The 25,731-nt window shown below is 40.9% G+C and overlaps 1 protein-coding gene across 1 annotated transcript in view; it reads left to right on the top strand.

The window, feature by feature from the left end:
* The window catches only part of MIDEAS (mitotic deacetylase associated SANT domain protein), a 336,978-nt gene that overhangs the window by 208,107 nt on the left and 103,140 nt on the right, over positions 1–25,731 (top strand). Inside the window, exons 5-6 of the mRNA XM_044074090.1 lie at positions 214–280; positions 12,787–12,929. Of these exons, the coding sequence (XP_043930025.1) occupies positions 214–280; positions 12,787–12,929 (210 nt within the window). The remainder of the gene's footprint in view (positions 1–213; positions 281–12,786; positions 12,930–25,731) is intronic.

Genomic DNA, 25,731 nt, shown 5'->3' with positions numbered 1-25,731 from the left:
GTGTTTTTAATTTGTACCAGTTCAGTAATGCACAAATGCATAGAGCATGTGAGCAGTACACAAAACAACTTTTTTTTTTTTTTTTTTGCATAGTGACAAATTCATGAATATGTTGTACTGAGCACTGACGCTTTGTCTTCTTGTTGGTGCTTGTGAGAATGTTCATGAATGATTAGCCACAACACTAACTGCATGTTTTTGTTCTCCATGCAGGTAGCAGTGAGATCACGCCACCCATTTTGTCTCGTATGGGCGATGGAACGCCAGTCAGTCTAGAACCGTAAGTAGCAGCAGCACTTATACCACCAAGGTTACTATCCACATGTGCAAAGATTAAAGAAATTGCTGACTTGCTTTTGTATGTGAAATATTTTTATTTGGGTGTTTTAAGCATTGAAGTTGTCACATGCAAGTTTTAACAATCTTTGCATCTTCCTCCTGTTTTATACATTATAATGTAGGATTTCAGATGAGTAGCCCATCGCCTTCTGGATCTAGTTGAGCTAAGGGTGTAGTGATGCCGATCTCGTATGTCTGTTGATTGTTATGGTTGTGTGTCCCTTTGCTACTCCTTCCCTCCATATGCAGTGCTGCATGGAGACCTTCTATCCTTGTGTGTGTGTGTGTGTGTGTGTGTGTGTGTGTGTGTGTGTGTGTGTGTATGTATATGTATATATATATATATATATATATATATATATATATATATATATATTGTAATAATGTATTCTCAAAAATATGTCCATGCAATGTTCAAAAGGTTTAGACCCAAACGATAGTCCAAAAACCAAAGGCGTTGTAAAACTGGTTTATTAAAACAAAACTAAAATTGCACATCATAAAAATTAAAATAAATAGACTATATGGGCTTATATGTAACAGCGTATGCTTAACATCAGTCATAAACAAAAGACTGTGTGTCATATTGTCAGGAGATATATGTATATGGCGCGAAAGTAGTCACATAGCTAAGATTACTAAAGGTGTACTCGAATATAATGATTGTTAATATAATAATATCTGAAACAAAGAGTTGTACTAGTAGTAAACTAATGAATAACTATAAAACACTAATCAGGCTCCCTTTAGGGGCGTGATATACTTATTTACAAAACATATTGATGTTATTAGTAATTAATGATAGTTCATCTAAGATGTTTTGATAGATATGGATGTAAACTACATGTCTGTAGAATTAAGTGTAAATAATTGTATGTTACGTAAAATAATGAACCTGTGTGTAGACAATGATATATAGTAAAAAATGGGCATTCAAAATTCAATATAATATGTGTTGTATGGATAACTGGAGGGGCCTGGATTTGAGTACAGGTTTGAGAGACAATGCTTCATTCAAACCAAGGCACCTATATGTGCCCCCCATCAGAAAATCCATTTGAGTTCCCCTGTGATGTGTGTTGTGTCACCACCACCCTAGATGTAGGATGTACAACTTGTAGGATTTGGAACCATGGGTCAGCATATGTTTGGAGATAGCACTATACATCTCCTCCCCTCATATGCATAGGTGGTGGTCATCGGATCTCTCTGATGGTTGGGTTGTTTTGCAGTTGTTTCAAATTGCTGTTGTTCTTGAAAATGTATCTGGGGGCATATCAACTATCTGTTGTGTATTATGTCAGCCATAAAGTGAAGTCAGTTCAGTAATGGCCTGTTGTACAAAGTATCAAAAGGTATGTTGGTGCCCAGTGGTATAACAATGGGTGACTGTTTTGTATCTCTCCAAGTAGGGTCTCCTCTGGTCTCTCATCTTATAGGCTGTATGGCATTGAGTTTCAACTTGTTAAAAATTTTTGTATCATGCATACTGTGATACTTGAAGAAAAAGTGTCAGCTTTGCTTGGTAATAGTGGTATCAGGTAGTTAATAGATTCAATAGATTCCATTATAGGGTTGTATGAGAGATTCTGTAAATTGCCCTTCAAGTATGAAAAGGTCATCATCAGGCAGACCTAGAAAATCATTAAAGACAAATATATTGTTTTCTAATACTATTTCAATAATAAGCAAAAAGAAGTCACAATAATGGAATAAAGTGTTCAAGTAACAGGATGACCATGCCCAACCCTCCTGATTACCAACTCTGATCTGTTGTCCAGTGACTTAATCACCAAAAATAGGTCACTGAGGAACTGGCTGTCCTCCTGTGTGCAAGTACTATATATATAGCACCTCCTTCAATTTGTAATCCAGATATATGGATATAGGATCGGCCATCCAGATCTAATGCTTGGAATGGATGGTAATTCCACTCAAAAAAGCTCAATAGGTCCTTTGTGTAATGATTCCATTTATGACTATCTTTAAGATGTAGTATCGAGCAAATCTTGCATCTTCTGTTACAAGGATTTGTCCTCAGATGGTGATAAGTTCCCTTCCAGGAGATGTTTTCATATTTCAGACCTGATACACATGATTCTTCAACCCCTCTAGGAAAGTGTCAGGGCTAGATTGATTGGAGGATTATAAGACTTTTTTCTCTAAATTGCTGGTGATTTCCAGTTGGGCTGTTATCAAATTGTAATTTTAGGCCAATATCCTGATAAAGCTCATTAGGCCTTAGTCCCTGACATGTTGTCGACGATCTCTTCTTCCTTCGGACCGTGTTATCTCCGTTGCTGGTGTTGTCCACATTGTTAATAGTTGAACTGTTGGTAGTATTCAAAGTTTGTGCAGGAGTAAAATAGACTGATGTGACTGATTGTGGAGTGTCAGTCAATAGTGTCATATCCCTGCCTCTTGGTGGTGCATTGTTGGTAGTATGGTTGATAGTATGAGAGAAAAGCGCTGAATACATTACAAATCCTTTTTATGTACAGAAGATGCAGATTTGCTCGAGATACTACATTTTTGTACAAGATAGTCATAAATTGGGAATCATTACAAAGGACCCTGAGCTATTTTTTTTCGAAATATTATACATTCCAGCAGCATTTAGCCCCCAGAGATTCATTCTGGATTACAAATTGAAGGAGGTGCTATTCACTGGACAACAGATCAGAGTTGGTGATGTGTCACCTTCCGATGTCCTCTCCTCTTTACATGCATTCCCAATCAGGTTTAAAGCATGGTCGTCCTGTTACCCTGTCACTTTTATTATTTATTATGTGACTTTCTTTGCTTATTGTTGAATAGTATTGGTATAGACCTTTTCATACTTTGGAAGGCACGACAGAGAATCTCATACAATCTATAATGGACTCAGGGGATACGATCCTAGAGAGTGAAACTCAATGCCATACAGCCTATAAGATGCCCACCACACGTTGAGAAACTGGAACCTGTGACAGTCACATTGTTATACCACACATGGGGCACCAACATACCTTTTTGGAGGGCAGATGGACCTATGGAAACTCCTCTAACTTGACCCAATAGTTGGATAGATAGTTGGATAGTTTCAAGACCAGATATATACAACCATGGACAAGCCCACACGTTTTGTTCAAATCTACAAGTGCATGATCCTACATCATCTAGGGATGGTGACATCAATCACACACAGGAGGGTTGGAAAAAATGGCTCTTCTAAGACTGGGGCATATAGGTGCCTTGGTTTGGATGAATTGTCTCTCTCAAACCTGCAAGCCTGTCCTCTCAGTTATCCATACCATACAAATACATACATGAATTTTTTTATTTGCCATTTTTTACTATATCATTATCTACACACACAGGTTCACTATTTTACGTAACATACAATTATTTACACTAAACTTAATTCTACAGACGTATAGTTTATATCACATATCAATCTTAACATTACTATCATTCTAATCTTAATAATAACTTTTGTGCTAGTACACTTCGCAGTAACATTCTGTAGAGAGTGACGCTGCTCACGAAACGAATGGACGATGCACAATGCCTTTATATATACACACACACATACCAATATCGCGATATTTGTTTATGACGATTTTAGTAAATAAGCGCGCTTACGCCCATACAACAGTTTTTTTTTTTATATATATATATATATATATATATATACAGCCTAGGCTGGGGGCAGTTGTTGGATTCTAACAGTGGAGAATGTCAAGCAAGGGTCATGCACTTTTCTAGGTCGTGGCATTAACAACAGGGGAGAGGTTTTTGTGCGTTAACTCTCCCCTTCTAGCAGCTTGCTGCCATTGCGATGGCATAGAGGGATAAAGCCCTGATTTTGACCCGGGTTCAACTCTGGTGTCTCAGGGCTGGTAGGAAAGTATGGGAGTGTACGCATCCTGTGTGGAAGAAATTCTACACTTGAATGTCCCACAGTTGACCCTTCGTGGAGGTTGGGGGCATGCAGGTGATGTTGACACAATGGACAAATAGTCAAAGGACATCGGCAAAGTTGCTGCAGTGATGGGACATTATGCTAGGATGTCCCCATTGTATATCTGCCTTAAACGTTCAGCTGATGTGCACAGTACAAGAAGAGAGAAAACTGTTAGGGTATAAAGGACAAAAGCACTCCTTGGCAGTAGGATAACGCTATATCAGAATCATCAAATCTCCTCAGTGGCCCTTGGCATGGGTTGGGTAGAGCCGGGGGGGGGGGGGGGCTAAAGGTGGGAATAGTAAGCCCAGTGAACTAGAAAAGGAGCTGGAGGCAGCCAATAATCAGCTGTAAGCTGGGTGAAAATATCACCCCCCCCCCCAAAAAAAAAAAAAAAAAAAAACACCAGCATGCTGTGCTTTTTTACCCATGTATTCTCTCGCTTAGGGAGTGCAGCTGCTGTTTTAAATATGCTGTTGAGTTGTTTCTTTCTTTTGTTAGCTGTTTCTCCTCCATTTCTCCAACATAAGGAAGGTAAACTTAGACCTTTATCACTCTTACCTTAATTCCTCATCTGATACCTTCTGCACAGGATCAAAACCAACTTTTATGATCTGCAGTCTCAGGCATTGCTAATACAGAAGTTGTCAGGCATACTTCCTTTGTTATTTTATTTATTTTTGCTGCACTTTCTTTCCTTGCATGCTGACCATCTGAGCAGCCATTATCCATGCAGAAAGCCATGGGCAAGTTGCCCTCTGCCTTACTCTTTCGTATGTATGCCTGGAAATTTTGTACATGCTTTATAGGCAAACACATCAGTTTGGTCTCAGATATCCACTGGGAATAATGAAATCCTGAGGCACTACTACCCATCAACCTCCCTGGTGCATGCATAGAAATGGGCACACATACATACACACACAGACAAGGCTGCCATTCCTGTCTCTATCCAGAAGGCTTCTTCAGTGTCCAGGACACTAAAGAAATCTTACTCGTAGTCCGGGATCTATCCTTTAATTCCAAAGAGCTAGCTAGTGCCACAAAACTTGTGGAATCTGAGCACAGACACGATTGTTGTCCAGTGAGGGTACTTTGTTGCTGTCAGATTAGGGCAGGGTGCTAGTGGAGCAGAGTAGCTAAATGCTAGGATTCTGGTGCTCCACTGAAACTAGCATTTGTTGTTTAAATGGAGAATTCAGAAGTAATCCAAACAGGGTAGACTGTCTTTGCACTGAATACCTGCTAGAGTTAATAGTTCTGTACATTAGTAATATTTCAAAATAAGTTTTTTATGATTTAGAATGTTTTTAAGTTGACTACATGTACTACCATTTTCTGATTTTTTTTCCTGCTTTCTAATATAGTGATTAACTAGATGTACAGGAATTGAAAAACTTCCACACAGAGAAGATGTTCTTCGTGTTTCACTTTTGCAGTCGTCACAGTTGGGTTATCGGCCTGCAGGTAGCCCTCAGTCGGCCCGAATACCAGAGACCTGGGATTTCTGCATCGGTTGCTGTCGCTTCTTCCATGACGTCAGGTCATCAGGGGTATAAAACAGGCAGCCAACGCCATTACATCAGTCTTTCTTGCCGAGGAGGAGCCCGAAGCAGAAGCAGTTTGAAAGTGCCAGTCAGCTGCTACCTGAAATTTTCATTTTTGAGTTTCAAGCCTGAAGTCTTCTAAAACTAAGTACCCCATTGGGGATTTTTTTTTCTTGCTCTAACCAATGTCAGAAAAAGTTAACAAGTGTCTTGCCTGTGGAAAGCAAATACCTCAGAGATTTTCATCCTTACTGCATCACCTGTTTAGGCCCAGACCACGACATCACTTTGTCAGTTTTGTGCCTTGTTTAATGCCTGAACTGTTCATCGTTGGGCTGTTTTTGTTGCTAAATTCTTTCGCTGTCGTTCTCCATATTCCGAAATGGCTTAGGTAAGCCATCCGACTACCAATCTTCTGAAAAAGCACAAAGATAAAGACAGAGACAGACCGCATAGGTCAAAAACTGCCAACGACGCTTCCGTTAAGCTAGTCGCCAGTCCACCAGTACTCAGTGAGGTGCCTTTGCAGCCCCTGATGCCCACTTCTACAGATTTGCAGGCCTCTGCTGAGACCCATTCGGAGTCCGGTATGCCGCGAGATGCTTCTTTGACTGTGGAACCTGCGGATGTCTCTACTTTGGATGGTCCGGAGCCGCTGTGCATGCACCTGCTTCTGAGGGTGTGTTCCGACCTACCGATATTTGCATTAAACTGACAACTTAATTTTTAGCTAAAACTACCAAGTTTCTCTGGCCCAGAGTATGCACTACGCCTAGAAAACAGACTACCAAAGCACATTCTGAAGCTCCCATGCCTCAAAAACAAATGCTTCGAATGGCTGAAGACCTTATCACCCTAATTAGGGCAAGCCAGCCTTCCCTGCTAAGAGACCAAGAATTGAGTTTCTTTCTGATTCTACAGACCAGGAGTCCGATGACACTGACCCTTCTGATTACCAGGACATACCCTTATCTACCTTTGCGGATTCAGATGCAGAGGAATCCATTCCCTCTGCCTCCCCTCCAGAGGATTTTTCTTTTGGTGAAACCTTGCATACTTTGAGAGCATTTCCACTGGGAATGCCAGGATTATCCTCGGTCCAAAAAGAGACTCATAGAATTTTTACAGTTGCCTCAGCACAGGCCCCTAGCTATACCCCCTGTCCCGGATGCTGTAGATGATGTCTTTATGGAATCCAGTCTTACTCCAGACACTTTACCACCGGCCCCTAGAAAACCTGACGGGTTCTACAGAGTACCTGATTCTCACAAATTTCTCTTCAAGAATCCTACTGTGGATCTAGAGACCATTTCCCAGGGGCCTAAAGGTATTAAGGTTACTACAGCCAAAATCCCTACTCCTTCAGGCAGGGATTCCAGAGCTTTAGACAGATGGGGTAAGAAGGTATATACCTCTGCAACTCTTGCCATCAAGGCATTGAATTACCAGTTTCATATGTTAAAGTACCAGCAACATATTATGGAACAAATTAAACAAAAAATGGCACTACTTTCAGATTGTGCAGAAAATAAAGATTTACAAGAGTTAATGCATTCTGCAAACCAAGTTAGTAAGCATACTTTGCAGTGTGACTTTGATGCCCTAGAAGCATCTTGCAGGGCTGCAGTCACTGGATCTGTACTGAGAAAACATGCTTGGCTGAAGGAACAAACCTTGCCAGATCATGTCAAATCAAAATTACTAGATGCTCCTTTAAATCAGGACTGTTTGGCACCAAAGCAGAAGAGGTTCTTAAAAAGATGGAAGAAAAAGATAAATCTATGCAAACTGTTAAATAATTCTTACAAGTGCAGCCACCTAGATTCAGTAGGCATTGGCCTACGAAAAACTGGCCCTTTCCAGCCCCTTCCATGCCTTCTCAGTCCAAACCCAGGGGAACCAGACCACCAAGACTACAGTCTCAGGGTATGCAGAGATCTAAACAATGGAGTGCTCCCACCTGAAAAAAACAGGGAGTGGCAAGCCACCCCCTTATGGTAAAAGTTCACAATGACTTGTCAGTTATCCTTCCCAGCCCTGCCCTTCTACTTGCGTTCTACTTGCGCCCCTAGGAGGAAAACTTGGCCTTTATGCCAAAAAGTGTATGTCCATTACTGAGGACCGATGGGTTCTAAGCATTGTATCCCAAGGGTACAGATTCTACTTCCATTTCCTGCCAACCCCAAGCGGGTTTCCAGACCTTCCTCCAAACCAGTGGGCAGAGGCTCAAAAGCAAGTACATTCCCTGCTCAATATCAGGGCCATTCAACCTGTTCCAGTAGAACAAAGGGGACAGGGTTTCTACTCCAGACTGTTCCTGGTGCCCAGAAAAGAGGGCTCTTGGCACCCAATCCTGGATCTATCAATTCTCAACACCTTTCTGGTGGTCCCAAAATTCAGAATGCTAACCCTGCAACAGCTTCTCCCTATGCTAGCCAAGGATGCCTGGCTAGTCACCCTAGACTTAAAAGAAGCCTATCTGCACATCCCCATAAGGGAGTCTTGCAAGGGATATCTTCACTTCAGGGCAGGCTCAGTGCACTATCAGTTCTCTGCACTTCCCTTTGGTTTGTCTGCTGTGACCAGAGTATTCACAAAGTGCCTGGCTCCAGCCATTGCATACTGCAGGCAGAGAAATATCCACATTTTCCCATACTTGGACGATTGCCTGATTCAGGCGGACAGTCAGGAATTACTTCTTCAATACCTGGCATTTGTAAAAAGACTCCTATCTTCATTGGGGTACACCGTCAACAAAATGAAATAACAATTGGTGCCCAGTCAAAAAATTGTATTCCTGGGAGCAAGCTTGAACACAACTTCCCAGTTGGCCTTTCTCACTCCAGAAAAACAGATCTATTTGAACAACTTCTTCAAACACATGGCCACCAAAACCCAGCTGTCTGCAAGAAAAAAAATTGCAAGCCCTAGAGTTCATGGCCTCATGCATTCTGCTGATTCTATATGCAAGACTGCATATGAGGAAATTTCAATGGTACTTAAAAAGTCTTTGGTGCCAACACTCAGAACCTGGAAACAGTAATTCTGATCATTCATTGTCTAAGGGCAGAGTTCCTTTGGTGGGCAGAAGCATGCAACCACAAGGGACTGCCTTTCACTCAACCCTTCGCCACCCAAATCCTGACTATAGACGCATCAGACTATGCATGGGGGGGCTCACATGGCAGGCAAATGCATTCAGGGAAAGTGGAGCCCAGGACAAATTCTCCTCCACATCAATCAAAGAGATGTTAGCTGTACAGGATGCTCTGACTTCAAATATCTAATTCTTCCAGGAGAGCTGCTGATAAAAACAGACAACACCACAGTTATGTGGTACATAAACAAGCAGGGGGAACCCATTCTTACCCACTCTGCAAGTTAGCCATGGCCCTGTGGAACACAGCCTTGATCAAACAAGTGCATTTGCAAGCTCAGTTCCTGCCAGGCAAACAGAATTCACTGGCAGACGACTTAAGCAGAAATCTCCTGGACCCACACGAGTGGAAATTGGAGCCCAACACCTTCAGCCTTCTAATCCAGAGGTGGACCTCTTTGCCTCCCCCAAGAACCACCAGTTGTGCAAATGGAACCCTCACAGCAGGGCCTGGAAGGTGGATGCCTTATCCTTCAAATGGGAAACCTCTCAGTTTATGCCTCCCCCCCACCCCTCCTCTCAAAGGTAATACTCAAGATCAGACAGGACAGCCCAAGGGCAATTCTTATTGCCCCAGATTGGCCACGCCAGCACTGGTACCTACAATTACGCAGTATGACAACAATGCCACCCTGGCACCTTCATCAGACAACCTTCCCTGCTGTCTCAGCAGGAGGGACAGATTTTGCATCCACAGTTGCAAACCCTAAACCTTGCAGCCTGGCTTATCCCCTGAATACTCCACCAGCAACCCTCAGCAAGCAGGTGCTGGACGTCATTCATGAGGCCAGAAGGCCTAGTACTAGAAAATTCTATGCTGAGAAGTGGAAAATATATTGCTCTTGGAGTCATTCTCAAGGAAAGGACACAGCTGTGCCCTCCTCACCTCAAATCCTTGATTACCTAGCAGAGCTACTCCACAGAGGCCTATCCTTCTCCTCCATTAAAGTTCATGCCTCTGCCATCTCAGCTCATTATAATACTGAGCCACCTCTATTCTCTCAACCTCTCATCAGTTTCTGAGAAGGGCTAACAACTTAAGGCCCCCTAGGAGAGCACCCATCCCTGCCTGGGACCTAAACTTTGTACTGGAAAAGCTCACACTCCCCCCTTTTGAACCTGCAGCTTCAACAGAGTTAAAATTCCTTTCTTGGAAAACAGCCTTGCTTTTAGCCATAACATCAGCTAGAAGAGTGTTTGAGTTAGTCACTAATGGCTGTGGAACCCTTCATTATTTTCCATGCTGACAGGGTTTTTCTCAGGACTAACCCATCCTTTATGCCTGAGGTGGTCTCCAGTGTGGCTGTAAACCAGGCCATCCATTTGACAACTTTCTTCCCTAATCCTCAAAATAAAGGGGAGAGGATCCTGCACTCCTTGGATGTGCACAGACAGCATAGGTTCTACCTTGACAGGACTAAACCTTTCAGAAAATCTGAAACTGCTAGTCAGCTTTGCTACAGGGGCAGAGGGCAAGGCCATTTCAAAGCAAAGCATTTCCAAATGGATAGCGCACTGCATCCATTTCTGCTACAAGCACCATGGAAAACCTACCCCACAGGGGATCAGAACACATTCCACTAGGGCTACTTCTACCTCTACAGCATTTCTCAGGGGAGTCCCTACCAGGGAAGCTGCAACCTGGAGTTCTGTACACACCTTTACCAAGCATTACCACTTTCCTATTTTTTCTAAATCCAGAGCTGGGTTTGCTAAAGCAGTCTTACTAGGCCTGCTAGCCAGCCCTAACTGCTTATGAATACCTCCACCCTTCATCAGCTTTGGGAATCAACCTAAGTGTGATGACTGCAACAGTGAAACACGAAGAACATAGTACAGTTGTGTACACTTGCCATAAATGTAGATGTTTGAGTGTATTCACTGTTGCAGTCCTGGTTTCCCTCCCTCCTGCCCCCTGTTTTTCTCTATCCTTTCTACCTATCCTCTATATGGCCATTTTTTATGGCAGGGTTATTTACTTTTTACTGATGGTGTTCCGCACCATATACTAGATTCCTATTTGGGGGGCTCCTGAACTCTGGGGGCAAGAAAAACTGATGTAATGGCGTTGGCTGCCTGTTTTATACCCCTGACAACCTGATGTAATGGAAGAAGCGATTGCATCTGATGCAGAAATCCCAAGACTCTGGTATTCGGGCCGACTGAGGGCTACCTGCAGGCAGATAACCCAAGTGTGATGACTGCAACAGGGGATACACTCTAACATCTACATTTATGGTAAGTGTACACAACTGTACTTTTCTTGCACCGTTTTGTTTTTCTGTATTGAATTACTGTCTTTTCCTAGTTTTTATTAAGCACCATAACTTTCACACACTTTTTGTTTCTGTATTGTCAACTAAGACCACGTGATGTGAACTGTTCAGCCACTAGTACATGACTTTGAAATTGTTGCGGTGTGAAACTGTTTCAGAACATTGTGTTCATTCTCAGCCATGGATTAACAACTCACTGAATTATAAAGCTGTCTGCATAGAATTAGAATATTCATGGTTACCTCTGGATATTAAGGGTTGCATTCATTTGTTTTTTTTTTTCCATCTGCTGCATTACAGGAAGGAAGCGTTTAGGACCTATGTTTATGCATTTCATGTTCTAGTTTCCCCCTCCCTCACTCCTTTATCCTCTTGCTCAGTCCCATCTTGAGTGCCTTAGTGGACTTCTCGTGCACTACCTGTTCTGATGCTTAATTTCTTTGGTCTGCAAAGAAGGGGCAGTTAAGAATCTCCATGCATAATATAAACAGGTTTCATTCTGTTGCTTTCCTTAACCCTTACATGTTGTTGCTTTGGCACCTGAAGTATGACTTTGGGGAAGTGATTGTCTTTCTTCTCCTGTTTGTTGGGAGATTCATCGCTAATTTGTTTAAAGTACAGCTGTTGAACTCTCAATGTTATGTTGAACCTTCCTGAAGAATTTGTTAGCTCAAAAATAATGATGGAATTTAGCTGCTTGGGGTAACAGATTTGAAAAGTTAAATGTATCCAAGGTCTAGGATCTAAAGCATCTTAGAAGTGGGAATATTCCTAAGATGACCTTGGTTCAGAATATCTGCTTCTGCATACAGGCTCAGTATGTTTGCTGAGAACATTCTTGAAGGCCACTGTAATGAAGGAAATCTTCAATAGTAACAGTTTTGTAATTGTATAGAAATACATTACGCATTGGTTATGTTGTGAACTCTGCATACAGCTGTACAGGCGTCCAAGCTTGGCATTAAAAAAAAAAAACTCAGTGTTTGATGTTTGGATAATCTGAATGAATGCTCACTGATGCTATGGGCTTTACTGTATAAGTAGTACTTGGGTAAGTTTGATGTACATAATTTGGAAGGGAGAAGGAATAGGGGTGTAATTTAGGTTCATGCAGCAGTGGAAATTGAAATAGTTTGAAGTAAGAGAACAGACCATTACTGTCAACGATTTACAGCAGAGGTAAGGAAGTTCTACTTTATTGAGTTGATGGTAGAACCATGGAGTTCCCTAATAAAGCAGGTTGTGGAAATCTACAGTGTCCCATCAGCTAATTGGCTAACTGGAGGAGTAAAGTACAGAGAAGATGACATCTATTTAGAATGTCACTTCACATCTGTAAACAAGTGCAGAAGAGGATTAATTGAGAAGAGCCATATCAGTGCTTTTGATCAGGTCGGATTCAAGGTTGGGTTTCTGTCATGCAAAACTCTCCTTCTATTATGAGTCTTTCTTTTGTTCAGTTATCTTATGCACTTGTGACTGTTTTGAAGAGGCTAATCTAGTCTTGTAACTTTATTCTAGGCGAATTAATATTAGCCCACGATTCCAGGCAGAAATTCCTGAACTGCAGGACATATCATTGGTGGATCTTGATGATCCTAAATCTGACCAGCTCTGGACACCATGGCCTGACCTTGAACCCAAACCCGGATCTGAAGACATCGGTAGGTAGACTTTAAACTTACTGGATGGGGCACCGGGGTGCAGATGTTCTCTTTCAGTTTTAAGCAGAAATATTGCTGCTCAGAAGTAGTCATGAGTTTTGGCTTAGTGAACATTAATAGCAGTTTTCAAGAATATTTTTATACTGTGCTTATGGAGTATTATATGACTTGTTTGCTAGTAAAACTGTAGTATTCTTTACACTGACTGGTTGGTATTGAACAGAGCCAGTGATGTCTACTGTACAAGTTCTTGTTCCAAAAACACAGCAATGCACCGTTTGTAATGTATAGCTCTACCTGCGTGTATGTCTTTGTGTGTATGTGTGTGTGTGTGTGTGTGTGTGTGTGTGTGTGTGTGTGTGTGTATATATATATATATATATATATATATATATATATATATATATATATATACATATATACGTGTGTGTGTGTGTTTAACAAAGTCAATAGAGCAAGTGACTAAGGAGTAAGTGCTCCGATGCTGAAAAACAAAGATAAACACAAACAGAAAGCTCAGAGACCTTCCAAGGCTGTGGATGTAAAGTTCTCAGATGAAAACAGTTCCAAGTAGTAAACTCCAATAAATCCAGTGGACGAAGTTTGAAATGAAGAAAGATTTATTGTGCAGAGCCTTGGAGTGTCTGTGAGCTCTCTGAGTTTATATGTGTGTGTATGTTTTATATATGTATGTGTATATATATATATATATATATATATATATATATATATATATGTATGTGTATATATATATATATATATATATATATATATATATATATGTATAGATAGATAGATATTGATATAAAAAACAGGTTTACTAGCAAAATAAAGAACGAAGGTTTGGTGAAAATGGGAATGTCTTGCATCTGTTGGCTGATTCCCATATTGACAACCTTCAGTTCTTTGAGCGTCTGTTGCAGCGAATGCCATTGTGCATTTGCTGATACATAGTAGATGTTATGAATAGAGGTTGCGGTACAGTGTGGCTTGGGAAATTTATCCTTTTCCCCACTGTAGTGTGTTCTGAGTTGGAATACGTAATTTGCAGGGGGTATGGGGGGAGCAGGGGGGCTTGTTGCCCTGCATAAACGTGAATTTCATTGTTGTGCAGTATGTTCGTAGAAAAAGCAGGGGGGGAAAAAGGATGTTGATTAATGCTGAATTTGCATTCGTCGGCATGATATTCCACATACTGAGCTAATTAATATGCAATACATCGGTATTATGAGTTGCTAGCATGAACGGATGTTTTGATAGTAAACCATATATAGAATATAATGTATACCTCCTGTTGCAGTTAATGGACCAGGCTGAGGAGATGGAAGGCATTGCCCTGAGAGATAAGGTGCTGTTATGCATACTCACGTCTTACATTGGTATGCAGTCTGTAAGGTGTGGCTCTGATGCTGTGAATGCATCATAAATGGTGGCAACAAAGGGACCAGTCATTATGAGACATGCCTGGCTGAGGACTCTGTTCTTGCCTAGATCATGTAAAAAAAAAAAGTGCCCCCCCCCCCCCCCACCACCACCACCACCACACACACACACACACTAAAAAAAGAAGCTGCTTTCTGAATCCTATGTGTTGAAGTTGACTGAGAGTTGAAGCTGGAAACAGCTTTTTCATTACTCCCCTTAATCACAGTAAAAAGATTCCTACCAAGAGTTGGCCATACCACTGGGAGGCAAGGCCAAAGGTATGCAGCCAGAAAGGATGAACAAGCCAGAACAAGTGAAAATGGTTAGCTGGCCAAAAGGAAAAACCTGGGGGCCACCAGGGCCCAACAAGGAAACAGCTGTAACTCGACCGAGATTCTCCCTCCCCACCTTCCTTCTGAATGCCACCCCAACCTTCATCTTCTACTGATCAACCTCCTCTTCCTGTACCACCCCCAAAAATATAGGAGATTGTGTAGGCTTAATTGTGAAATAGGGAAAAAAATCAATTGGGGCACTTGTGATGTAGTTAATTTTGGTACAAGGGTAAAGACTTAAATTCATAAAAGGTCAGTATTTTTCAGTTATTCCATGGCATCCACAGAACAAAGACATGTATCTAAATTCCTGTTAAAAGACCTTCTGGGGTAACGAGCTGTAGTGTCAGTGCCAAAACAGGACAGTACAGGTTTCTACTTGAGACTGTTTCTAGTCTCAGGAAAAGTTGGCCTGTTAAAGCTAGTCATAGATTTACTAAGGCTGAACAAGTTGCTAAAAGTTCCACATTTCAGAATGTTGATCTTGTGGACCTTTTTTGCATCCATTTTTTCAAGCCTTCACAGTTACCCTGGATCTGACATATACCTACCTCCATATAACTATAGCAAGGGCAGATGGGCAGTATCTCAGTTTCATGGGGGGTTCTCCCTTCCAGTTTACTTCCTTGCTTTTTATTTAACTAGTGCATTCATTGTGTCCAGTGTTCCTGGATACAGTAATTGATTTCTGAAGAACCAAGGCCGTTCACATCTACTCCTGTCTGGTCAATGACCAGGTGCCAACTATAGAAGAGAAGCAAACCAGCCCTACATTTTACTGTTACTTTTTTCCAAAAACTAGGACGGTCACTGAACCTGTCAGCATCCTGGCTATTATCAGTGAGGCAAGTCTTTTTCTCGGTATGTAATAGGTCATACATGAGATGTATGGCTCTTTGGAACCTTTTGGGTTTGGTACTGCAGCAGGATGTCCAGGTTATTTGGTGAGATGACCCATCTGTTTGGACTACAGAAACCGTGTTCAGTAGGATGGCCACTGTTAGAGTAAGTTCTTGCATTGTACTTTCTTGAACAAATGTTTCATTTCTGTAATACAACAATTTCAGATTATTCCACGGGAGTTTTTCACAACACTTGGGAACATGGGTTCCTCAATTTGGATGATCCTGCAAGCAGTGCTTCACATGGAGTCTAAGAAACCACTGCTGCCAACATGACCAATCCTTTGCAGTACACCATTCCTGTTGTACCCTTTATCAGCGGAGGTCTTTTGGATATAGATGTAAAACCTCAGCCTGGGGAGGGGTATTCATGCAAGGGACAGATGCCCGGGGGTTGTGGGGGGTCATAAAATTTCTTAGGCATAGACGGGGGGGCCACACTCAAGGGAATTGAGGATCCCAGAAAACTGGGACAAAACTCTGAGTAAAATTGAAAATACAAATTTCTTTAAAAGGTGATGGCTGTATTTTTAGCTATTAGAGGTTTCAAACATGTTGGGCAACTAGGAATCCTGCATATCCTCACAGCAAATGCTACCATGATGTGGTACGTCAACACTCGGGGGGGAGCAAACACTTGTATCTCTTGTTCAGGCTAGCCAGGGAGGCATAATACCTGGCTCAGGAGTCAGGCATGACCTTCACAGTATCTTGCTTTCCTTCTCTGAAAAACATTCGGGCAGACCACTTAAGCAGAACAGAGACAAACTCTCATGAGTAGGATGTATTTATGGAATTGGTTCACAGCTGGGCTAAGCCAGAAATAGACATTATTGCTTTTCTGGAAAGCAAGCAACTCTTAACATTTTGCTGCAGAACACCAACTACACAGAGCTTGAGCAACAGATGCCTTCACAGTAAGCAGCTGGCTGAATCGGTTTCTTATACGTTCTCTAATCCCTTTTCTTGTCAAGGTAGTCTACAAGGTAAAGAATGATAGGCCAAAAATACTAATCGTATCTCCCTTTATTGTTTAATAATAAAAAAAAAAAAAAAAAAAAACACTTTTATTGAGTTGTCAGTTCTGACATAGGCAAACTTAAATTTATGTAAAAATAATCAAACCATGTTAACAAGTTCACATTTACAAATATTATATATCTCGTATAATCTTTTGTACATATAATCAATCCTTTACGTAAATTTTCAGTTCCTGCCTTCTCTTATACCTCATTTCTCCTCCAAAACATTTCTCTGTATACATTATTCCTACAATTTCTATTTTTCTATCTAATTTACTTGTACACTTTTCTAAAGATCCCACTTCTTGCTTTTATATTTGTTACAGTTTTCACTACTTAAAGGATGGTTTATTTGATTTCCATTTTCTAGTAATGGCTTTGTCAGCCACCAGAATTAAACTTAAGGCCTTACCAGGCAATTTAGATCCTGTATCCCAGCTGTAAAAAAAAAAAAAAAAAAAAAAAAAAAAAAAAACCCTTCGTTACTCTCATTTGGTCACTCAGTATTCCTGACAGAATACTCTGCAGGGAATTTTAAAGTCTACCATCTGATTACACTCCAGAAACGTATGCTGTCCGGTATTCTTTCTTTCCCGTTACACTTCCAACATTTGCCATCTACCTGAGGAAAAAATTCTTTAGGTATAAAAGTATCTGTGCAAACACTTCCAAACAAAAATCCTTAATCTTCTAGACTTGCATATTTGGGAGCCATGTGTATGTCCTTCCTTTGTTTCTTTGTGAATTGCTTACCTAATCTCTCTTCCCAGTATTCTCTGACCTCCTCTAATTGAGTGCTGCAGTTGTCATGCAATGTTTTGTATGCCCTATCACTTTTTAACAGCAGATTCTGTTCTAGATTCAACTAAAAACTCCAGCGCAGGTCTTTCACTTAGGATTCCTCTTTCTATTTTTCTTTGTCTATACTCTGGTACCAATCCCTGCTAAGGAAGGCAGTCTCTAGCTTACAGTCCAATTGTCTTCTTAGTCTCTTCCCATTCTGTTACCTTTCCCTCTCTAGATATTTACTCCCAATACCTTGGTTCCCTTGTCAGCTTCCTCCACTAAATTCTGGACCCCTCTTGTCTGTTCTCTGTACCCTAATGGCAGAATCTCCTTTCTTCATTCCCACGTTGACTTTGTTCTTAGTACACTTACTTCTATTTTATGAATGTAATGTTGTGTATGATTGTGGTCCTTAAAGGACAAATTAAATCAGATTGCTCAACCTGCTGTCTCTTTTAGTCCCTGTTCATTGATACAGTCTCAAAAAATCACCCATGCAGCTTTAAAAATGAATCCACTCAACCGTTTTCCCTGTTAGGATCCCGCCTTTCTGTACGGGTTTACTTTCACTTTGAAAACTAAGTTGAAAAACCTCTAGCTGGCTCTAAAATGATGTCACATCTGCCAAAGCTCTTGTTCTAGCTACCGGGATGTTTCCCTCCCCCAAAGTGATGTAATCCCACCTGATTTGCATGCTGTATAGAAGAGCCAGTGGACCTCCCACATTGTGATGTCAGAGCTGCCTTGCACAGCCCACTCTTAACTGGCAAAGATGTCAAACTATAATCTCACTTTTCTTAAGAGCCCTACCGATATATGACAAAGTACAGTAGCAGCTGCAAAAACTAAGAGCATAAATTTGCAATGACCATGCATAGACATTAATTGCATGTTTTTACATAAGAAGCAGATGTCTGTCACAATTAATCGACAACACTACATCAGATTACAAGTATGCAATACCGTAATTTTCTTAAATTCCACTTAAAAAGCTCGTGGGTGCTGTCATGCAAGTCTGTGAAATATTTTGTGTTTATAGTGCATCATTTGTTAGCTATTTAACAAAACAGGATGGAAATGTAAGTGGGAGTTTAACGCTTTGCAAAACGGTGATTATTCCCAGTGCTGCGGAGCTTGGTTCTAAATTTGACAGGAGCAGTGCAACAAACATTCTCTCACTGTAAGGAAGGAAAGGCTGACAAGAAAACAGTGCATTAGTCTGGTCACCTTCTGTGAGCTGTCAATCACATGCAGATAATGGGTCAAATTACCCTTGGCTCTTTGACAGCTAGGGAAGGTAGGTGTGAAGGGGGAGGGGAGATACCTTGAAGAACTAGATTTCAGCATTCACAAAATAAATCAAGTTAGCATTTCTAAGAAGAAAGAGCAATAAAATGCACTTATCAGTTCTGTTCTGTAGCATTTGCACTGTGTTCTGTAGCATTTGCACTGCTTGTAGACTTCCGCGGTGATACAGTGGTAGTGTTGTTGCCTCACAGCAAGAGGTTTTCCTGTTCGATTCTCGGCTGGAGTGCAGGGAGTACCTTCTGTGTGGAGTCTGTATGTCCTCCCCGCGGTTGGGTGGGCGTTCGAAAGACATGCATAAATGGACGTGCCTTCGTTGAAGGTTGAACGTCGAGCTGGCACCTTGGCGTTTGTCAAAATCTACTGCCAGTCATTAGTGGACCGGAGTTCTGCTGTGGCGACCCCTAACCGGGAAAAGCCAAAAGACAGTAGCAGCAGCATTTGCACTGCTTGTGTTTGAAGTAGTCATTGAAAAAGGATAACCAAAAGTAGATGACTGTAACACGGCAGTGAATGCCTGTAAAATCAGTACACTGACAGGAGCTTTAGGGAAAACGTGGCAGATCTGATGGAATTTTCTGGAGATGGACAGTGCATTCTGGGTTACTTAGAGGCAGACTAAACAGTCAGAATGATTTCAAGATGCCAGACCCCATGTGGTCAGATTCAGAAATTGTGTATAAAAATATCTAAAAAGCTCTAAATAGTCCCAGAGTGGTGTTAAAATGTAGGAAACACCAAACCATGATGAAATAATGTTTTTTGAGTCTGTGGGTGTGGTTGTCCTTTAAGGATCTGCATCCAAAATTCCATTCTTTTCCTTGTTTCTTGAATGTCCCCCTCCACCTGATTCATCATCCCTTTCCATTTTGAATTAAAGCTTTCTGCTTGTGTTATGTATGAGTCTTAACTGTGTAGCTCTAAAATATCCCTTCAAATCAGGTAATCTTAAACCTTCTTGTTCTATTGGAAGGATCAACTTTTCCTGCTTGACTCTTGCCCTCTTCCCTTTCCAGATAAAATCCTTCAACTCTTTATTAATCGCTATACACAACTTCTCTGGTTGATAAAAATATGACTGACCTGTGTATAAAATTAAGGGGACTAAAATGTTTTACTGCTGTCTGTTTCCATAGGCAAAAGCTTCCAGTTTCTCAGTTTTTGAATTATCTTTTGTTTAGTCCCTTCCTACATATCCTCAGCTGCCACAACAGCATCCTTTTTAACCCATACTCCTAAATACTTTGTTCTGTCATGTCCCCATACATATGGGTATTGCTGAACAAGTCCTTTTGTTGAGTAAGTAGTTTACAGCTGTAGCCTTTGTTTAATCATCATTAATTTTATAACCCCCAAAACTTGGCACCATCTCAGAATGTTCCACAACACTGATGTCCTTTTCTGGTTCTGCCAGGTACAAAATAATATCCTCTGCAAGTAAAGTCAGTTTTTCTGGAATACCATAGCAATTATATTCTTGAATTTCTGAGTCCCTTTTTTGCCAATGGCTCTGAATGTAATGGAAATAAAGTGGAGAGAGGACACCCCTTCCTGTTTCTTCTGTACAGATACAACTTATCAGAGAGGAGCCCTCCCACCTTGATGTTTTCCTCTGATCCCTCACATGTCCTTTTAACCTTATTATTGTAATAGGAAATGCAAATTCTTCCATTGCCCTACTCATAAAATCCCAGCTTACTCTGTCAAATGCTTTCTATGCATCAAGACCCACCAACAACAGGAGTATTTTCTTAAATTCTGTTTCCTTCTGGATCGTCATTATTCTGTTAATGTCAAATATTTGTCTCCCCTCCTCAAAACCACATTGATTCAGATCTATCAATTTTGGTAACACCCTTGCAATTCTTTTAGCCATTATAGAAATAAGCACTTTATAGTCATGGGTTAAAGTTGAAACGGGCCTATATGAAGCTGAATATGATGATGCATCTTTACTGTCTTTAGGTATTACAGTCACCACAATTTTTTCCCATGATATTGGTGCTTCCCCTCCTCTTAAAATACTGTTAAGCAAAATCTTCCAGATTCTTATCACTTTCTCCCCCTCTAACTTCCAAACTGCCACCAGAATCCCATCTGTTCCTGGATGCTTTACTGCAGATTGGTTATACCTCACCATTTTTATCTCCGTTCCCATTTTGACAGCTAATTATTGAGCCTCATTTACCTCTAACCTTGACATATTTAATTAAGTTTTCCATAAATATTTCCTTTTGTGCTTTTTCTCGATTTCCACAATTCTTTTCTTTATACAAATGTTCATAAAATTTCCAAAATATCTCTAATACCTCTACAGGATCTCTTGTTATTTTTCTTGTTATAGGTTCCCCAAGTTTGGCAACAGCCCTTTCTACTTTCTGTTGCTTAAGTTCTTGTGTCTAAAGTTTTTGTGCTCTTGAGTTATTGAAAAAAAAAACAGTTGCTTAATAGTAATCTTTCTAAACTCCTACATGTTGTCCAGGTACTCCCTTATATTCTGTTTAGCACTCTGCGGTTGTGTCTGTTGTTGTTTTCGGATTCTCCTTATTCTGTAATACATCATCCTTTATCAGCCCCTGTAAATATTTCTTGTTACTTCTTAACCATCTCTTTTTCTTCTATTTCTACCCAATTTTTAAACTTCTCTTTCATTTTATACCACTCATTAACTATAACTTCTGGAGTACTTACTATCAAGTCTGTGCCAGAAGATTGAAAGACCAGATTATTGAAACTGAGAAGATTTAATCTCAGAACTTCGAACCAGCTTCTCTTCTGGAGTCTGGCATTTTTGAGGTTAGGTGTTTGCCTTTCTCCAATATGGAATGATCTCTGAGTTGGTATATGTAATAGGCAGTAGGTGTGAGGGGTGCAGGGGTTGCTTGTTCCCCTGCTAAAACCCGTTTTTTTTTTTGTGAAGCCAGCTTCCAGAGGAGAGGCCAGTTCAACATTCTGAGATTCAAGCTTTCCTGCTTCAATAATCTGGTCTTTCAGTTTTATGACATAGATCCCTTTCTATTTTCACTAATAACTCACGAGTAATTTCCTCTACTTATTCCTTAAATTTTTGTCTTTTTAACTAGTATGTGATGAAGTAATGGCGTCTCATCCTTACTTCATTACCCTGTATTTTTGTCTTCGTAATTACTGGCACATGATCTGAAATAGTTATTGTATGTGTGTCAAAGTTCTCAATTAAATGCACATGTTCCTGTGACGTGTAATTTATCTGTAGTCTAGCACAGTTATTGTACCTTGGGGAGTAATATGTTAATTCTGAGTTCTTACTACTGAATTCCCATCTTCCATATAATCTATTTTCATAAACTTCTTCAGAAATCTACCCTGCTTTGTTATATTTTCCCTTCTAGGTTCCCTCATGGTACATTTTCATTGTTGCAAATCAAGTTCCAATCCCACCATCCCTTGCCGATAGGCTCTTAGTACTACAGATCTACCATTATTATCTTTTTTTATCCTCTTCTATCACTGTTGGAGCTCCTCTGGCAATTAATATAAGTACTTCTGTTTTCCTGTGTCTCTGGTATTTCACTGAGTAACCATCATAAAAACCTTTCTTTATCAAATTCACACATTCAGTTCTTTCTAAAAGTGTTTCCTGTAGAATTGCTATTTGCACTCTGCATTTCTGTATGTAATTATTCTATCCTTTTTGTATGTACCGGTGAGACCATTAATATTCCAAGATAATATGGAAAGCGTTGCCATTATGATAAGAAATCATTATTCCTACCTGTTGTATGTGACAACTTTCATAAACATCTATTTCCAGCTTTTGTGATATTCATCCACTAATTTATGGCAGGTTGATCCTTATAAATTTTTTCTCATCAACAATGGAACCTATGTGACATTTTACAGGACTTTTTGTTTTAAGGAAAACCCTCAAACAAAAAATAAACATACCCCAGAACACCTCCATAACCCATTGACATCTGTTGCTAGTATGTGTGTATTTGTGTGTTACCTAGTGGTCCAAAAACAACTCTGCTCATTTAAATCCATCAGTGTTCTTTCCATACAAGGGCGGCCACAGTGGTGCAGTGGTTAGCATTGCCGCCTCACAACAAGAGGTTCTCCGATTCGATTCTCTGCTGGGGGGGGGCCTTCTGTGCGGAGTCTGCATGTCCTCCCCTGTGGTCACGTGGGTTTCCTCCGGGTGCTCCGGTTTCCTCCCATATCCCAAAGACATGCAGTAGGTAGATTGGACACTCTAAATTGGCCCTAGGTGTGCGTGTGCGCGTGTATGTGCCTTCTGTGGAAGGTTGGGCACCGGGCTGGCAACTCGACACTGTAAAACTCCACTGCCAGTCATGAGCCGACAGATGATCCGCTGTGGCGACCCCTAACCGGGAAAAGCCGAAAGAAGAAGAGTGTCCTTTCCATACAAATTTCAAATTGTTGAAAACCATGATGTCCCTGGTTATTGTGCAAATATGGTTGTAGTACATGGTAATGAAATGCAAGCTTTTTGTCTACTGTTCATCAACCAGTGAACAAACTGTTTCCTTTGGTTGGATTATTTACTCCATTTTTCTGATATTTGAAACTTTACCAGTCTTAAAGGGACTGTTAGATTTTATTTCATGTCATGACGTAGTGGTGCAGCAGTTAGCATTGCCGCCTCACAGCAATAAGTTCTCCGGTTCAATTCTCGGCTGGGGTGCCTTCTGTGCAGAGTCTGCATGTCCTCCCTGTGGTCACATGGGTTTCCTCCAGGTGCTCCAGTTTCCTCCCACATCCCAAAGACATGCAGTAGGTGGATTGGACATTCTAAATTGGCCCTAGGTGCGAGTGTGTTGCGTGTGCATGCCTTCTGTGGAAGGTTGGCTGCCGGGCTCGTAACTCGACACCGTAAAAACTCCACTGCCAATCATGAGCGGACAGATGATCCGCTGTGGCGACCCCTAACTGGGAAAAGCCGAAAGAAGAAGATCATGACCTAGTAAAAGAGGCATTTCTTGCAGTCTGTCCACTGCTGATTGCACATTGGTGAACAGTTGCATTGCAGTTAGAAAAATACCTGTAGAACTGCTGGAAAATTCAGTTTGTTTACTTTTCAGCTGTCTGCATTAATCACCTCAGTATGTTGATACTTTTGTTGAATGGTGGCAGTAGAAAAATTGTGCTCTAAAGAAACAGTTTGATCCTTTACTGTACATCTTTCCCATTTACCACAGTACTTTCTGCTTTTCATACCAGGAAAAAAATTTGAACCAAAAATTGCAGTATTCTTTACTATGGGTCTATATTAAATGCTCGAAGAGGCGTTACATCGAACGCCTCTTCAGCGACATGTAAACACCGACCGCACTAAACTGCGAATGCTCAAAACGGCAATTTCTTTCCCTGGGAAAGAAGTCACTAGCACCAAAACCACGTATACACAATTAAAACAACTTAGTGGGGGACTGTGTCCCCCCCCCCCACACCCCCTAACTAAACGCACCAACTCGGAGGTCGCACTACATTGGGGTAAAGGACAGTGTCACTGCTCAGGCCAAGTGATATTTTTTTTTCCCCTGGGAAAAAAATCGCTGACCTGAGCCTTCGCTATTTTAAGATTTCAGTCTATATGTGTTGGTGAAATGGCATTCGCTGTAATGCCGTTTTGCTGATCTAGTATAGACCCTTAACTATATTTTCATTCTAAGTGTGGTAAAGGCAGTCTAAACCTTTCTGTATACCCAGAGACTTCTTACTAAATCCTGTCAGAGTGCCATCTATATTTTAACAAAACAAGATAATCCCTATCATCATCACCAACTAAATTGCCACTCCTAAGTTTCTTCTTTTGGTCAAATTTTCCAGTGACAACAGTTTTCAGTATTTACTATATGACCATATGTTACCACTGCTTTTTCCCAGTTTTCATCAGGTTTGTATTTCAGTGGCAGTGCAGTGTCATATTGCTCCTTCAGTAACTTGCATTTGTCAACTTTCTCCTTGACTTGCGTATTGTACTAACTTCAGTGAACATATTAAAATCCTGCATTATCCCCTCCACTGCATTCTCAACATCTTTCACATAGAACCTCATAACTGACTTTTGTATTGTCTTCTAAATTTTTAGACTGGGCCACATCACTACTTTTTTTTCCCAAATGCACAACCATCATAATCCTTGTTCTTTAATGTATATGTACCATTGAACTCTTCTCAGATTATCAACTTTTAAATGTAAAACTACACGCCTTTTAATATCTTTATACATGGAGGAACCAAGGGAGATGACCATCCACTTGAAACACTGCAAGATCTCTCTTGAAAGCACACAGCAAAATGTTTGTAGTCTTCTTTGTTTCCCTCTAGCATACAGACTAGTGAGCACAATGTAATGCTAAGGATGTTCTTCGTGTTTCTCTGTTGCAGTCATTACATTTGGGTAATCTGCTGGCAGGTTGCCCTCAGTTGGCCTGAATTCCAAAGTCTTGGTTCCTGCGTCGGTTGCTGTCTTCTCTTCCATGACGTCAGGTCGTCAGGGGTATAAAATATGCAGCTGACGCCATTTTCTTTAGTCTTTCTTGCCGCGTGGTGCCCGAAGCAGAAGCATTTCGCAAGTGCCAGTCGGCCGACTACTGAAATATTCGAATTTGAGTTTCAGACTGAAGTCTTTACTAAAGCTAAATACCCTGTTGGGGAAACTTTTTTCTTGCTTTTTACCGATGTTAGAAAAAGTTAATAATTGTATTACTTGTGGGAAGCAAATACCTCATAAGGATTTCCATTTATACTGTATTCCTCGCCTAGGCCCTGATCACAACGTGCCTGACTGTCGGTTTTGTGCTAGATTTAACCAACGCACTATTAAGCGTCTGTATATTTTTGCATCAAAGTATTTTGGAAACAGATTTAACTACCCAGAAATGTCGTCTGATAGCAATCAGAGTACATAAAAAAACGCAAAGAAAAGGACAGAGAAAGGCAGTCGAGATCCAAAACCGACGACAAAGCTTCTCCTAAGCCAGTCGCCGGTTCGTCGGTACTCGGGTGCTTTTGCAGCCCC

The sequence above is a fragment of the Protopterus annectens genome, chromosome 6.part0, assembly GCF_019279795.1.
Source record: "Protopterus annectens isolate FY-2018-M chromosome 6.part0, PAN1.0, whole genome shotgun sequence".
Taxonomy (NCBI): domain Eukaryota; kingdom Metazoa; phylum Chordata; order Ceratodontiformes; family Protopteridae; genus Protopterus; species Protopterus annectens.
The sequence above is the reverse complement of the archived record's forward strand: the minus strand, read 5'-3'. Positions and strand labels throughout refer to the sequence as shown.